The sequence below is a fragment of the Maniola jurtina genome, chromosome 26 (genome assembly GCF_905333055.1).
Source record: "Maniola jurtina chromosome 26, ilManJurt1.1, whole genome shotgun sequence".
Taxonomy (NCBI): domain Eukaryota; kingdom Metazoa; phylum Arthropoda; class Insecta; order Lepidoptera; family Nymphalidae; genus Maniola; species Maniola jurtina.
In genome coordinates, this window is record NC_060054.1 from 2,155,280 (window position 1) to 2,170,315 (window position 15,036).

The following is a 15,036-nucleotide window of genomic DNA, read 5'->3' on the forward strand; positions in this document are numbered from 1 at the left end:
CACTTATGGTGCATTACACGGGTCTGTCCACGAAATTCAAATTTAATTAGGTTTCTCGCAATTTGTTAACTAATACGACAAAGTAGGCTTATGGCATTCTAATAGCGCCAATGGCAGTATCATCTCTACAGGTTTATATAAAAATCTTTACTTGAAAGGGTCCAGTTTAAGAAATTAATTCTAGTACTTATTCTAGTATTTATTCATCTAAGTTCTAGTAATGACTAATTTGTGAGAATAGTTGACACAAGAATTAATTTCTTAAACTGGACCCTTTCAAGTAAATTTTTTTATATAATCCTGTGAGGATGATACTGCCAGTATCGCAAATACAATACCATAAGTCTACGTTGTCGTATTAGTTTACAAATTGCGAAAAACCAAATTAAATTTGAAATTCGCGGGCAGGCCCGTCGCTTCCACCTTTAATGAATTAAGTGCAGCGCCACATGCAGCACCTATGTTAAATTGACGTTTTTGTGACATTAATTATGATACTCTGTGGGTATATAATACTCTGTAGTCTATGACTGAAGTTAGGCTGAGGCTATACAGCTCAAAAACACGACACGATTTGTCGTTTACGATACATTTGAAAGTCAGTCCTTTGTAGAGAATAGGGGTTGGACAAGACTTGAACTTGTTTTCTCTTCACCCAGTGTGGTCGCATCTCTACTTCATCTATCCTTATTTTATGGCTTTTTGTAGCTTGCACCACTTGTGGCCCTGACTTCACTTTATTATTATTTTTGCCTAAAATATGATAACGTTACATTTTCATCATGATTTCATTTGGTGCGAGATGACAAATTAAAAGTTTTGCATACAAGACTAGATAGGACAAGAAAAAGGTCATGACTTTGATGACTGTACCTATACATATCAATGATTGATAAGTGAATTTGCTCAAATAATTATGTATGTGAAGCATTTATGTGATAATGCTGTGCAAGTTAGATTTTACGTAAAAAAATTAGAATAAGGTACTGTATTAGGTATAAACTTTAGCCTCGCTTTTGTTTTCGCTTTCCTAGTCGTGTCATAAATGTATTCTCAGCCTTTGAAATAAAAAGCTCTCTGGCTTGCCGTTCTACATTTTTCAATCAATTTGTCTATGGCATTTATTTGTGAAACCACAGGAAACGCTGATGCTGACGCCTGACGATCGTTGCTTATTAATTTTAATTTCGCTTTATTTCGCAATGATTACAAGAAAAGTGTCCATTTGCGGCTTATAATAGATATTTAATATTAATTAGGCTGTATAGTAATATGTGATAGTTATATTTTGTGTGAAAAGTGGTGATACAGAAATGGCTGCGAAAACTTCCGATTGGCGTCCTGGGCCGACTGTGTGCCGTTGTTGCCTTTCGGAAGGGTGTTATAAGGACATTTCAACTGAATATTTTTGGATGGGGAAACGGGAAGTGTACTCCGAGATGTTATCAGAGACCTTCGATTTATCTGTAAGTTTAAAATAGTCCCTTTTCACACTATGGAACATGGCGTCCATTTTCTACATTTTGGGTGTATAACCCGACCGAGTACTATGGATTTGTCTTTATATTATCACATCATTGGTTTGGCTGTCTTCTTAATTTGGTTGACTTATAAAATCGATTCAGCCTTTCTCTATGTGTATGGAGCCTTTTTATAACTTCAATGCTTGGTCTTTGTGATATGACGATGGAGATCATTGGACAAAAGTGGCGAATTTACAGTTTTTACACGCACGAATTTCACCTCTCTAATTGGAGGTCCTGGGTTTGATTCTCTGTTTGGAATGAATTGATCAAAATTTACCTCTGATCATTCTGATTCAACTCAACTGATGATACAGCTTGTAGATATAGGTCTACATTTATACATATAGAGATACCAAATAATGCCAGCGACTTCAGTGCATGGAATGAGGGGTTGCAAAAATCAATTGGGAACTGGGATTTTCCTGGATAAAGATTCCTATTCCTGGGTTGCTTGCCCCCTGTGTCAAATAACTGATGCCCAAGACTTCGTCCATGTTTACTTAGGTTTAGAGACTTTTCGAACTACTTGAGCCAAATTAGATTTGGAATGTTTGTGGAAAATGATTTTGGATTCTATTCCACTCACAATAGAGTTGAAAACGAAACCAAAAACAAGATGGCTTTTACCACATTTCATCCTGCAAGGATATGAATGAATGAATATACTTGATATAACTAAAAACATGTATTTATTTATTTATTTATTTTATTTGTACCAGAAAGTTGTTACAATTAAGAGAAAAAGAAAGAAAAAGTGGACAGGGAAGCACTTATCTCTATAAGAGATCTCTACCAGTGACCCTTGGCAGTGCGAGTGGTTGTAAAGGGAGTAGAATAGGTACAGCAAAGATAGACAGTAATTATGAAAAAAAACAAAAATAGTAGATATTATGTTATAATATATACTTACAAATATTTATATATTAAAATAGACTTACAAAAACATACATACTTATATGTACAATATACTTATGTGTACGTATATGTACAAAGCACAACAAGGGTATTATGCCTGCTAAAGGCTGCTAGGCAACTGTTAATAACCATTCCATATCCAGCTTGTCCAAGTATCACCAAGTGTTACAGTTCACAAAAGTCAAGGAACTTCTAATCTAATCTAAAATGTCCAGGCTCCTATGTCACTGGCAGGTGTCAAATGTTAGTTCATTTGATGCAGGTAGCCTTAAAGTAGCCCTATTTTTCTTTAATTAACTGACTTCTTAAAAGGAAGAGGTTCGTCTAAATCTTTTTTTTTTTACATCACCACAGCCATATTTGACAAATTGTCAATTTAAACTAAACCCCACACCGCACCTTAAGAATGCAAAACCACTCGACGTACGTTTCACTTTGACACCGAAGCATCCTCAGGAGATAACAGGATACAGGGGATAACAGGATAGGAGGATGTACGTCTAGTGGTTTTGGGATCTGCGTGGCCAGATACCATCACACTAATATTATAAAGGCAAAAGTTTGTATGTATGTGTGTGTGTGTATGTTTGTCCTTCACGCAAAAACTACTGGACGGATTGGGCTGAAATTTAGAATGGAGATAGATTATATTCTGGATTAGCACATAGGCTACTTTTTAGCCCGGAAAATCAAAGAGTTCCCACGGGAATTTTAAAAAACTACATCCACGCGGACGAAGTCGCGGGCGTCAGCTAGTACCATATAAATCTGTCTGGTTTAACGGATTATAGCTAATTAAGCTTTAGGTTCCTTGACCCTAAATTGACAATTTGCCAAATATGGCTGTGGTGATGTAAAAAAAAAGATTCCCTTCCACTTGATGTAAACAAGTGTAAATTAAAAATTTTCAACACCCCCGACAAATCATTTTCAAATAAATAATTATGTATATCTAGGCAACGTCCATCTTGACAGCTTGACATTTGTCAATTGACACTTGAATATTATGAACCTAAGGGTTATCTAACCTTCTTTTCTACAAGAAAACTAGAAAATAGCTGATAACTTTTAAACGGCTGAACCGATTTTCTTGGATTATAGCTAAGAACACTCTCGATCAAGCCACCTTTCAAACAAAAAAAAGTAAATTAAAATCGGTTCATTCGTTTAGGCGCTATGATGCCACAGACAGATACACAGATACACAGACACACAGATACACACGTCAAACTTATAACACCCCTCTTTTTGGGTCGGGGGTTAAAAAAAAGATTCCCTTCCGCTTTTAGTTCCTACTAACACCTGCTTGTATACAAGATTTAGGATCAAACCTGCAGCTACCTCACTCCAGTTCACTCTGTCTACAGATATCATACTCCAAGTCTGGTGGCCCCAACAGTCAGAGCCGTCTAATCTGTGAGCCCTGTATTGCACGGTTGCGGGATGCGGCGGACTTCAAGCGTCAAGTGCAAGAGTGTGAGAAGACCTTCATGAGCTGCCTTGACCCTGTCGCGGCGCTCAGTGACTTGCAAGGTGAGACCTTGAAAAGTCCAGGGTCAACACATTTGGTCCTACAGAGGTCTAAAGGAATAGAAATGGAGGGTCTTCCAAAATTCGTGAAATCCATGTCCACTATTAGTTTTAAGTCTGTTTCCCGAGACACAGTTTTTTACTAGTTTATATACAGGTGCACAGTAATGTTTGTTATTAGCTATAATTAATTTAAGTCAATGTATTTTTTTTTTAAAAGAATATTAGCCATTTTAATCATGACTAACATTCCCCTTTCCCCTCCAATTAAGCGTAAAGCTTGTGCCAGGAGTGGGTACGACAATAGTGCAACGGGTGGGGTTTGAACCGCCGACCTTTCGGAATTCAGACCGCTCCTCAACCATTGAGCTATCGAGGCTCTAAATTTTGTCAAATATATTATCTATCTATCTATCTAAGTTTAACCATTTTTAATTATTGATTGAACTAAGAAAGAACGAAAAATGTGTCAACGTTTATGATGTCACAGATGTGAGACATACGTCATACGTAGAGGTGACGTCACAGATGTGAGACATACGTCATACGTAGAGGTGACGTCACAGATGTGAGACATACGTCATACGTAGAGGTGACGTCACAGATGTGAGACATACGTCATACGTAGAGGTGACGTCACAGATGTGAGACATACGTCATACGTAGAGGTGACGTCACAGATGTGAGACATACGTCATACGTAGAGGTGACGTCACAGATGTGAGACATACGTCATACGTAGAGGTGACGTCACAGATGTGAGACATACGTCATACGTAGAGGTGACGTCACAGATGTGAGACATACGTCATACGTAGAGGTGACGTCACAGATGTGAGACATACGTCATACGTAGAGGTGACGTCACAGATGTGAGACATACGTCATACGTAGAGGTGACGTCACAGATAGAGGGTCTTCCAAAATTTGTATAATCCACGTATGCTGTTAGTTTTAAGTTTGCTATTTTAAATCTATATCTATACTAATAAATAAAATTGAAGTGTCTGTCTGTTTGAACGGGCTAATCTTCGGAATGGTTAAACGTATTCTGATGGGACACAGACAAGTAGAGGATTAACCAAGGTAACATAGGCTACTTTTTTGACCGACTTTGAAAAATGGAGGAGTTGATGACAAGTCCACCTTGATTCTTGATCAGAGATTTCATACAAGCTCCCTTAAAAAGGTGTTCCCTTTTTTTTGACATCACACTTCACACTACTTAATATTATAAAGGCGAAAGTTTGTATGTGTGTGTGTATGTTTGTTACTCCTTCACGCAAAAACTACTGGACGGATTTGGCTGAAATTTAGAATAGAGATAGATTATACTCTGGATTAGCACATAGGCTACTTTTTATCCCGGAAAATCAATGAGTTCCCACGGGATTTTTAAAAAACTACATCCACGCGAACGAAGACGCGGGCATCAGCTAGTTTGATATAATTATTGACTAATTTTTTTTTTTTGTTTAAGCTGTGTTGGAAATGGACAAGGAGGTGAAAGTGGAGATGGTGATGAAGGAGGAGAAGAGGCACAGCGACGACGACTTCGACGACGTGCCCGACTTCGGCGACGACGACGACTACGACGACCGTGAGTGGTTTTTATTAACCGCCGACCCAAAAAGAGGGGTGTTATAAGTTTGACGTGTGTATCTGTGTATCTGTCTGTGGCATCGTAGCTCCTAAACCAATGAACCGATTTTAATTTAGTTTTTTTTTGTTTGAAAGGTGGCTTGATCGAGAGTGTTCTTAGCTATAATCCAAGAAAATCGGTTCAGCCGTTTGAAAGTTATCAGCTTTTTTTTCTAGTTACTGTAACCTTCACTTGTCGGGGGTGTTTTAAATTTTTAATTTACACTTGTTTAGAGAATATTGGCCATGTTCATAATGACATGGTAATAATCACGGAAAAAGTTAGTAGATATATGTTCTTGTTAAGTAATCCCATACAAATGATAGAGACAAGAGAGAGATAGGGCGTCAACCATTTTGAGGCACTAACCAATCACAAACATCCTAATCCTAACAATATCCTAATCCTACTATCCATCCATACTAATATTATAATCCATACTAATATTATATCCATACTAATCCATACTAATATTATAAATGCGAAAGTGTGTCTATCTGTCTGCAACCTTTTCACGGCCCAACAGTTTAACCGATTCTGACGTAATTTGGTACAGAGTTAGCTTATATCCCAGAGACGGACATAGGCTACTTTTTATCTCGGAAAATCAAGCCGTTCCCACGGGATCTTAAAAATCCTAAATCCACGCGTAATAATATACGTATAATCCTCTAGTAATGTGTGTGTGTGTGTGTGTGTGGGTGTGGATGTATGTCAGTGTGTGTGCGTGCGTGCGTGCGTGCGGGTGGGTGGGTGGGCGGGCGTGCGTGCGTGCGCGTGTGCGTGTGTGTGTGTTACTCCTTCACGCAAAAACTACCGGACGGATTTGGCTGAAATTTGGAATGGAGATAGATTATACCCTGGATTAACACATAGGCTACTTTTTATCCCGGAAAATCAAAGAGTTCCCGCGGGATTTTGAAAAACGTAAATCCACGCGGACGAAGTCGCGAGCATCAGCTAGTGTTTTCATAAAAATCGAAATTCAATTCAAAATACCCATGTGTGATATATCCGTGTGGGTGGGGTTTGAACCGCCAACTTATAATGAAGAAACAAAGAAACCCTGCTGCTGCCTACTTTGTACAGCTGTACTATCTTTAAAACATGGCAAGAATCACCAGACTCGTGCTGGCTCGCTCGTCATCGCATTGCTCATCTCGCTCAGTTTTTGTCGTAAAGTCGTTCCAGTACGGTGCCATGTAGAAACCAAAGGGGTATGGACTTAATGAAAACTGCCATACCCCTTCCAGGTTAGCCCGCTTCCATCTTGGACTGCATCATCACTCACCACCAGGTGAGATTGCAGTCAAGGACTAACTTGTCATCATCATCATGATCAACCCATTTCCGCCACACTACAGAGTACGGGTCTCCTCTCAGAATGAGAAGGGTTTAGGCCATGGTCTGCCACGCTAACCCAATGCGGATTGGCAGACTTCACACACCTTTGAGAACATGGAGAACTCCAAGTGATATTTGATTGCTGAAAACTTACATAACTGAAAAGTTAGTGGTGCGTGCCCGGGATCGAACCCCCGACCTCCGATTAGTAGGTGGACGTTCTAACCACTAGGCTATCACAGCTTATATAAAAAACCCATCAAAATTAATTTGTTGTTTCCATTTTAGTTGATGACCAGCCCTTAACGAAACTAGCTACTAAAATACCCAAAAAGGAGACAGTGGACGTGCTAGACTTGCTCGACAACGCCAAAATCACCGCCAAGAGGAAGTCCTCCTCCAAACTCAAGACTCACCCATCGAAAAAGTCCAAAAGCAAACAAATAGCCACGTCGAGCAAGGAAAAACCCGAGCCGAAGAAGAAAAAAGGTAGGCATCTAGATTTTGTTATATCTACGTCGATTGAGGAGGTTGCTGTGAATTGTTAAAAAAAAAAAAATTTTTAAAAAAACGGGTTTTTGTTATGGCTGTGTTTGCGCGTGGATGTTTAAAAAAAAAGAACTTTTGGATATTTAGATTTAATAAAACGACAAATTAGCAATTACAAGTATGCGAAATCAGAAACAACGATGTTGTTGTATAAAATGTATCTTTTTTTTTTCTTTCTCTCATCTGGCTTTACAAAGATTAGCCAATGTCACGTTTGTAGTTATTTGTAACAAGTTAGTTAAACTATTCAAGTATGGACCCCGTCTGTGCCGGCGCTCGCCGACACACGCACGGTACCCCTTTAGAGCGCTTTCCAGTCAGTTTTAACAAAAAAAAAAAAAACACTCCAAAAAGGCAGAGCACGCCCGCCAGCTAACACCAACACAGACGAAGTCCTGAAATGTATCTTCGATTGACGTTTTGAAGTTAACGACACACAGGTAGATACGTGGACCAATCAGGTTGGCGGTCGGCGTTCCAGTCTATGCCGCAACAGGCTGTGTATCATTATTTAAAAAAATCGGTCAAGTGCGAGTCGCATTCACAACGAAAGGTTTTTTTTAATTCACTATAAACAAGCGTTTGACCACAATCACACCTGATGGAAAGTGATGATGTGGTTTAAGATGGGACGCGTTTACCTAGAAGGTGCCTATTCACTCTTGTTTTAAACTTGTTTGTACTCTTGTTTTGGTGTACCTAGTTCCGTTTCCGGCTAATATAAGAAACTAAAACTGAAACTGAAAAAAAAAAAACCACTGTACTGATTTTCATACAGTTTTCACCAATAGTGAGAAAGATTATCACAGGCTTTAATTAATGAATATTTTGTGGAAATAAACTACCGGTAGTATAACGATAATAAATAATTAATTAATTGTTGTGAATTAAGTCGAAAAATCGATTTTTTATTTAGTGATGAAAATAATGTGATATTGAGTAATTTATATAGTTCATACAATACACAGCAACGCTCTTAGTTGACGATGAATTGTCAGGTTTTGTGCTGTTTAGCTGTTGTACACAAAAATCACACACATAACATTCACATACTGGTGTAATATGACTTACAAGAGTTCATTCATCCATACCTACTAATCCAATCCATATTAATAATCTATACATATAATAAAATTGTTGAAAAGTGGTGTCTGTACAATGGAAATATATAAAAAAAAAAGTAGCAGGGGTTGTTATTATATCGATGCCGAACCCGAAATTGTAATTAATTTTTTTTGTGTGTTTGTGCACGCTAATATCAGAAACGGCTTATTCGATTTAGATACGGTTTCCACTAATATATTGTAGTAAGCTTCACTTAACATTTAGTGTTTATTTCATGTCAATCGGTTCATAAATAAAAAAGTTATGTCAATTTAAAGAATCACGGCGAACATTTTTAACGTACAGAGTACGTACTACACGCCTCACGCCTGAGCGTCCGTGGCTATATAAAGCGCGCTGAGAGCTATTCCACGCGAACGAAGTCGCGGGCACAGCTAGTTATAAATATAAAAAGAAAATGTGACTGACTGACTGATCTGTCACGCACAGCTCGAACTACTAGCGCTGAAGGGCTGAAATTTGGCATGCAGATTAGCTGTTTTGAAGTAGACATCCGCTAAGAAAGGATTTTTAAAAATTCAACCCCTAAGGGGGTAAAGTTGAGGTTAAAAATTTGCGTAGTCCAGGATGAAGTCGCGGGCATAAGCTATAGATCGTTTCAACGAATAGTTCCTATGGCGTTATGTTGGCTCCCCTGTCTAACTCATTGGCACCATAATTGGCATCAGAAGACGCAGATTTTGTTTATTTTCATTTGGTTTTCATTTCATTCATTCAGGAATCGGCTAGTAAGTTTTTTATTTCAGGCCATTAAAATGAGCAGAAATGCAGTCTAAGATAGAACATGTTTAGCTATTTTCCTTTTTTCCATAACTTTCATGTGTCTATGGTCTCATTTCATGGTAATTACATGCAGTTTAAGATGGGACGCGGTTATAAAGTCAATATAATGTCTAAACCCAAATGACAGGCTTATAGGCCGAAATTAATATAATCAATCTATCCCTAATCTGTAGATAAGTTCCTTATGGCCTGTAATCAATATATTTGCAATCTGCTTCTAAGTTTCTTACCATCGTTGTTATTCGCCAAATATTGTAGGTCCTTTTCAACAAATAACAACGTTGCTAAGCAACCTAACGACAAATTACGGATAGATTGATTTTGGCTGTTTGCAACGTTGCTTATTAACTTATCGATAGATTTCAGTCAGTTTGATTATTGATTTCTCGTTTAAATCGTTCATTATTGTTGTAATCTTGTTGGCAAGGCTGTTGTGGACATGACAAAATGAACTAAAAAGTGAAATTTTTCATATCTGAAAATGGTGACGTACAACCGCCCCATATAGATTTTTTTTTCAAATATTTTTAACCAATGTCACTCGGGATGACGTAAGGAATCTAATGATACGCCAAACATCAAAATCTCTTCAGCCGTTTAAAAGTTATGGTGGAATAAAGATACTCACATACACATTAACACATTACACTTTTTTTTTTGCAGTTGTGTAAATGTTATTAAGAAACATCACAAAGCAGTTTTTTTTATCACTAAAGTATGATGGAACCCGACAGCACAAAAACTGACAATATTTTGATGAAATGCATGTTTTGTGTGTACCTAGTTTTAACTTTTAAGCATGGACACGTCTTTTACCCCCATTTACACGACAAGTTTTATCGGATCCTGCAAAATCGGTTAGTGTGATCACACGGCCGTCAGTTTTATAGGATATCCTACGTTTTTTTTGGAGCTTGGGTGAACACATGTATTGAAATACTGTTACCACTAATTTGAATTCATTTTTTAGTACGTCCGGACCGATTTGTAGTCGCAAAATCGGATAAGAATGTTAGCAGGATCCGTTTTTTTGCTGGATCCTGCAATCGTATGCTTGTGTGAACGCGTCTGTCGAAATAAATCGAATCCCACAAAATCAGTTCCTGCAAAGGATCGGATGTGTCTGCGGTGAATATGTAGGCTAGTTCAAGTCGCTCCTTCGTTCCGTGTATGTAATATCATACCCTTAATCTCTGACATCGGTGCACTGCTCAAATCCCCAAGAGTATTGGAGGAGTCGGCTGCAGAGGTTCTCATTGAAGACATTGAACACAGTTATGCTTTGAGGGTTATACTAATCTCAGACAACGGACGACAACGCGATGCAGGCATCTAACATCGCCATATATTAGCTACATCCAAAACCAATTTAATGTTGGCTGCACTTGCTACTTGAGGCTTAATGAGAATACAACATAGATAGATAGAAGTCTTTATTGCTCACAAAAACACATGTGAAGGAACACAACACAGAAAGAAGAAAACAGAAAAAACAATTGTGTGCAAAGGCGGCCTTATTGCTTAGAGCAATCTCTACCAGGCAAACTTTATGTTCACATAGTTTTGCTTTAAGAGTTATTCAAATCGAAGGTAACGGACGACAGCGCGAGGCAAGCGTCTAGTAGCGCCATCTGTTATCTCTAATCGAGACTAACTTAATGTTACATAATGTGAACATTTCTGGAATTAATCTATTTAAGAATAACGGATGATTTTTGTTTAGCTTCAAATTAAATTGTTATTTCTTTTTCACAATAAATGAATTGTAAGCAATTTGGTTTTTCATTTTACCTATCCTAACTCTGAACTTGTGTGGGTTTAATTTCAAATATGAATTGATATTGTAACTAATTGTGTTAAATCAGTGTCTGAACTAAAATAAAATGGTAGATCTAAATGTATTGCTGTCCTTTTCATAATGCTTTCTGCAGAAAAGGATAGCTCTACATTTAGATATTTAAATTTTGCTTAGTATAATAATTGTGTCCAATAGAATTAGCCATATTTAACTACATGAGATTGCAGTCAAGGATAATTTGATATCAAATAAAAAAATATAAACCCATCTAAAGATTTAAAAAACTCAAAAATATAGGTAAATGAGTACGATCCTCATATTTTCAGGTAAGTCTGTGTGGTAGATATAATTTGATAATACTGAAATAAAATGCTGTCATTAGATAAATAAAAATTTACATTAAAATAGACGTTTCCATGCTTTTTGACCCGAGAGGTCTTATTTTGAAAGAATTTGATGGACGAATTTTTTTCCTTTATCTTAAAATACGCGGTTGAGTTTGTCGTGGACTAACGTTACCAGGGCGCGTTTGGAACCCTAGTAGCTTTACTTTTAAGTTGTCGTAAATATAGTACGGGACAGGGATGGCAATGAAGGTCAGGTCAGCGTCCCTAACCCGATTGCCATCTCGACCTGTCGCTTATTATAAGTATTATCAGCACGCACGATGTTTTCAGGAAGATTTGTGTGGGGTGTGTGTGTCGGTGGTGTGTATTGCTTGCTTTTCCCGCTTCTGTAGTAGTGGGAGGGCGAGCAGTGCATATCGCATGGACAATGTACCATACAGTCTGGTCTGGTTTGGCGGATTATTTATACCAAATTAGCAGTAATATCGCTTTACGGTGAAGAAAAACATTGTGAGAAAACCTGCATGCCTGAGAGTTCTCCATAATATCCTCAAAAGTGTGACCCGTGCTCTGTAGATGATGAACCTTGCAGTTTCGTGTCATCGATCAACGATCTGATTGGTCTACCGAACTCCGCTCCGATTCGCTACAGTGAACGGCACCCTAAACGCGATAATCTCACCTTGCTTGGCAGCGCCTAAGACTTGCCTGAGTTGAGAGAAAACCAAACCTTTCAGTACAAAATAAAGCGCAGCCACACAGGCCGCGTATGCGTCGCGTAAGCGTAGACGTAGCTTTGTAATGTATGGAACTGTATGAGACATGGCATACCGCTTGCGTGGCGTGAATATTCGCGTCTAGACGTAATGCGTGCAGTTATGTCTACGGATTCACGCGCCTCACAAGCAAGTGTCACGTGTGCGTGCGCGCGTGTCAATCGGCTTTAAATTGAGGTCTATCAAAGTTAATTTATTTGCAAAAGTTAAATTTGATGCCTCCAAAAATATACGTTTCGTCCATGAAATTCAAAAAAATACACTATCAAGAATTAATTACGAATCGAAATTGTTTCTACAAGTATTACAATTAATTCACTTTATTGACGATTTCGTTTGGTAATTATTTTCAATTAGTTCATAATTAAGATTAACTATGGTTTTTATTACGTCGATGACTATAAATTTCAGCTAAGATAACGAACTTAACTTACTTTTACTTATTCTACTTAATTTTGTATTATATTGCGTTTTTCCAAATTACTTTGAGTGAATATCTACTTGACTTGCGTTCAACCTTTATGCAATGCATTAAGGTTGTTAACCGACTTCCAAAAAGGAGTTGTTTCTTGTATGACACATGTCGTCCTTCTAAAGAAGCCCCTGGCTTGACCTGCATGGTAATTCTGGTGTAATATGAAACTCAAAAACGCTCCTCTGGCCTAACACTCTAAGGGTGAGATCTATAAACCGCACTCAGACTTTGCTTAGACTTAAGCCAGAGTTAAAACGAGACAGATGTATATCTCTCACATAAATCTATCTCGTTTTAACTCAATCTTAAGTTTGAGCAAAGTCAAAGTGCGCTTTATAAATCTCACCCTAAGGGCCTGTGTACGCTGGAGGACGGGGCGGCGCAGGATTTTGAATTTATCAATTTAAATAAAATAAAATAAAAATATTTGTTATTCAATTAAACCTTTTAACCAAGTACTTTTGAACCGTCAACAGCATCTACCACTGGTTCAGAATGCCTTTCCTACCGAAAAGAACCAGCAAGAAACTCGGCAAATCGAAATAAGGTACATATTTTAATCTCGGTGCTTTATAGAAAACTGCTGACGCCTGCGACTTCGTCCGCGTGGATTTAGGTTTTTCAAAATCCCGTGGGAACTCTTTGATTTTCCGGGATAATAAGTAGCCTATGTGTTAATCCAATGTATAATCTATCTCCATTCCGAATTTCAGCCAAATCCGTTCAGTAGTTTTTGCTTGAAAGAGTAACAAACATACACACATACACACAAACTTTCGCGTTTATAATATCACAGTGTGATTTTGATTGGATAAGTTTTAAATTCAATTGATAAAGAAAACCTCTATCGTTCCGTTCTCCGGTGTTATGCAAGCCCTAAATTAATGAAAGTATATTAATGCTTTTTACGCTGGACTGATCCGGCATGCTAAAATCCACATAAAAAATTTGCGGCGTTAAAACAGCATGCGGCATTCTGTTTTACGCCACGACAAGATCGTGCTGTACAGCATTAGAATAGTAGGAAATCTGCCGACGATTATTGCTACACTAGCCGATGCCCGCGACCTCGCCCGCGTGGATTTAGGTTTTTCGAAATCCCGTGGGAACTCTTTGATTTTCCGGGATAATAAGTAGTCTATGTGTTAATCCAATGTATAATCTATCTCCATTCCGAATTTCAGCCAAATCCGTTCAGTAGTTTTTGCTTGAAAGAGTAACAAACATACACACAAACTTTCGCGTTTATAATATCACACAGTGTGATTTTGATTGGATAAGTTTTAAATTCAATTGATAAAGAAAACCTCTATCGTTCCGTCCTCCAGTGTAATGCAAGCCCTAAACTAATGAAAGTATTAAAATGCTTTTTACGCTGGACTGATCCGGCATGCTAAAATCCACATAAAAAATTTGCGGCGTTAAAACAGCATGCGGCATTCTGTTTTACGCCACGACAAGATCGTGCTGTACAGCATTAGAATAGTAGGAAATCTGCCGACGATTATTGCTACACTAGCCGATGCCCGCGACTTCGCCCGCGTGGATTTAGGTTTTTCGAAATCCCGTGGGAACTCTTTGATTTTCCGGGATAAAAAGTATCCTATGTACTAATCCAGGATATTATCTATCTCCATTCCGAATTTCAGCCAAATCCGTTTAGTAATTTTTGCTTGAAAGAGTAACAAACATACACACATACATACACACAAACTTTCTCCTTTATAATATTAGTGTGATTTTCAATAATTCAACTATGCTCTGTGGCATGCCTTTATGGCGCACGGTGTTGCTCTTGGCATAAATCTCTTAAAACTTATTCTTTTTTTTATACGGAAAGATCGTTTTAAAGTATCCATTGGACTACTTGACTTTTGTCGTGTCTACTTTTAGAGTAAGCTTTTAGCTTGGTTATGAGAAGTCGAATGTCGTTCAAGTTAACTTAAAAATCGGTCTTTGGAATTGACGGATATAATGATGGAAACGGTGTGATTATGTTTTGTGTACCTTTCTTTATTACAACTTATAGCTAGCTTATAATCTAATTACTGTCCAAGTTATATCCACGTGAAATGGTGCCAAGAATACTGGCTGCATTTCTGCGCTTTGCGAAAATCTTGAGTCAGCCCTTCTGTCCCCAGAAGAGGTAATTATATAAACGGGCAACCCTAGCACAGTTCAGGAACTTGTAACAAAACGGTGAGGCTTCGACGTCACTGGCAGGCG

General features: G+C 38.0%; 1 protein-coding gene across 16 annotated transcripts in view; it reads left to right on the forward strand.

Moving 5' to 3' along the window:
• The first annotated feature begins 1,120 nt into the window (after positions 1-1,120).
• LOC123878542 (zinc finger protein 23-like) overlaps positions 1,121-15,036 on the forward strand; it is a 62,757-nt gene continuing 48,841 nt past the window's right edge. For all 16 annotated transcript variants that reach the window (XR_006798841.1, XM_045925760.1, XM_045925762.1 and 13 more), the window contains exons 1-4: positions 1,121-1,466; positions 3,809-3,974; positions 5,452-5,571; positions 7,246-7,446. Coding sequence is in view for 15 of the 16 variants with exons in the window: in XM_045925760.1 (XP_045781716.1) it covers positions 1,314-1,466; positions 3,809-3,974; positions 5,452-5,571; positions 7,246-7,446 (640 nt within the window). In the remaining variant the exon portion in view is untranslated. The remainder of the gene's footprint in view (positions 1,467-3,808; positions 3,975-5,451; positions 5,572-7,245; positions 7,447-15,036) is intronic.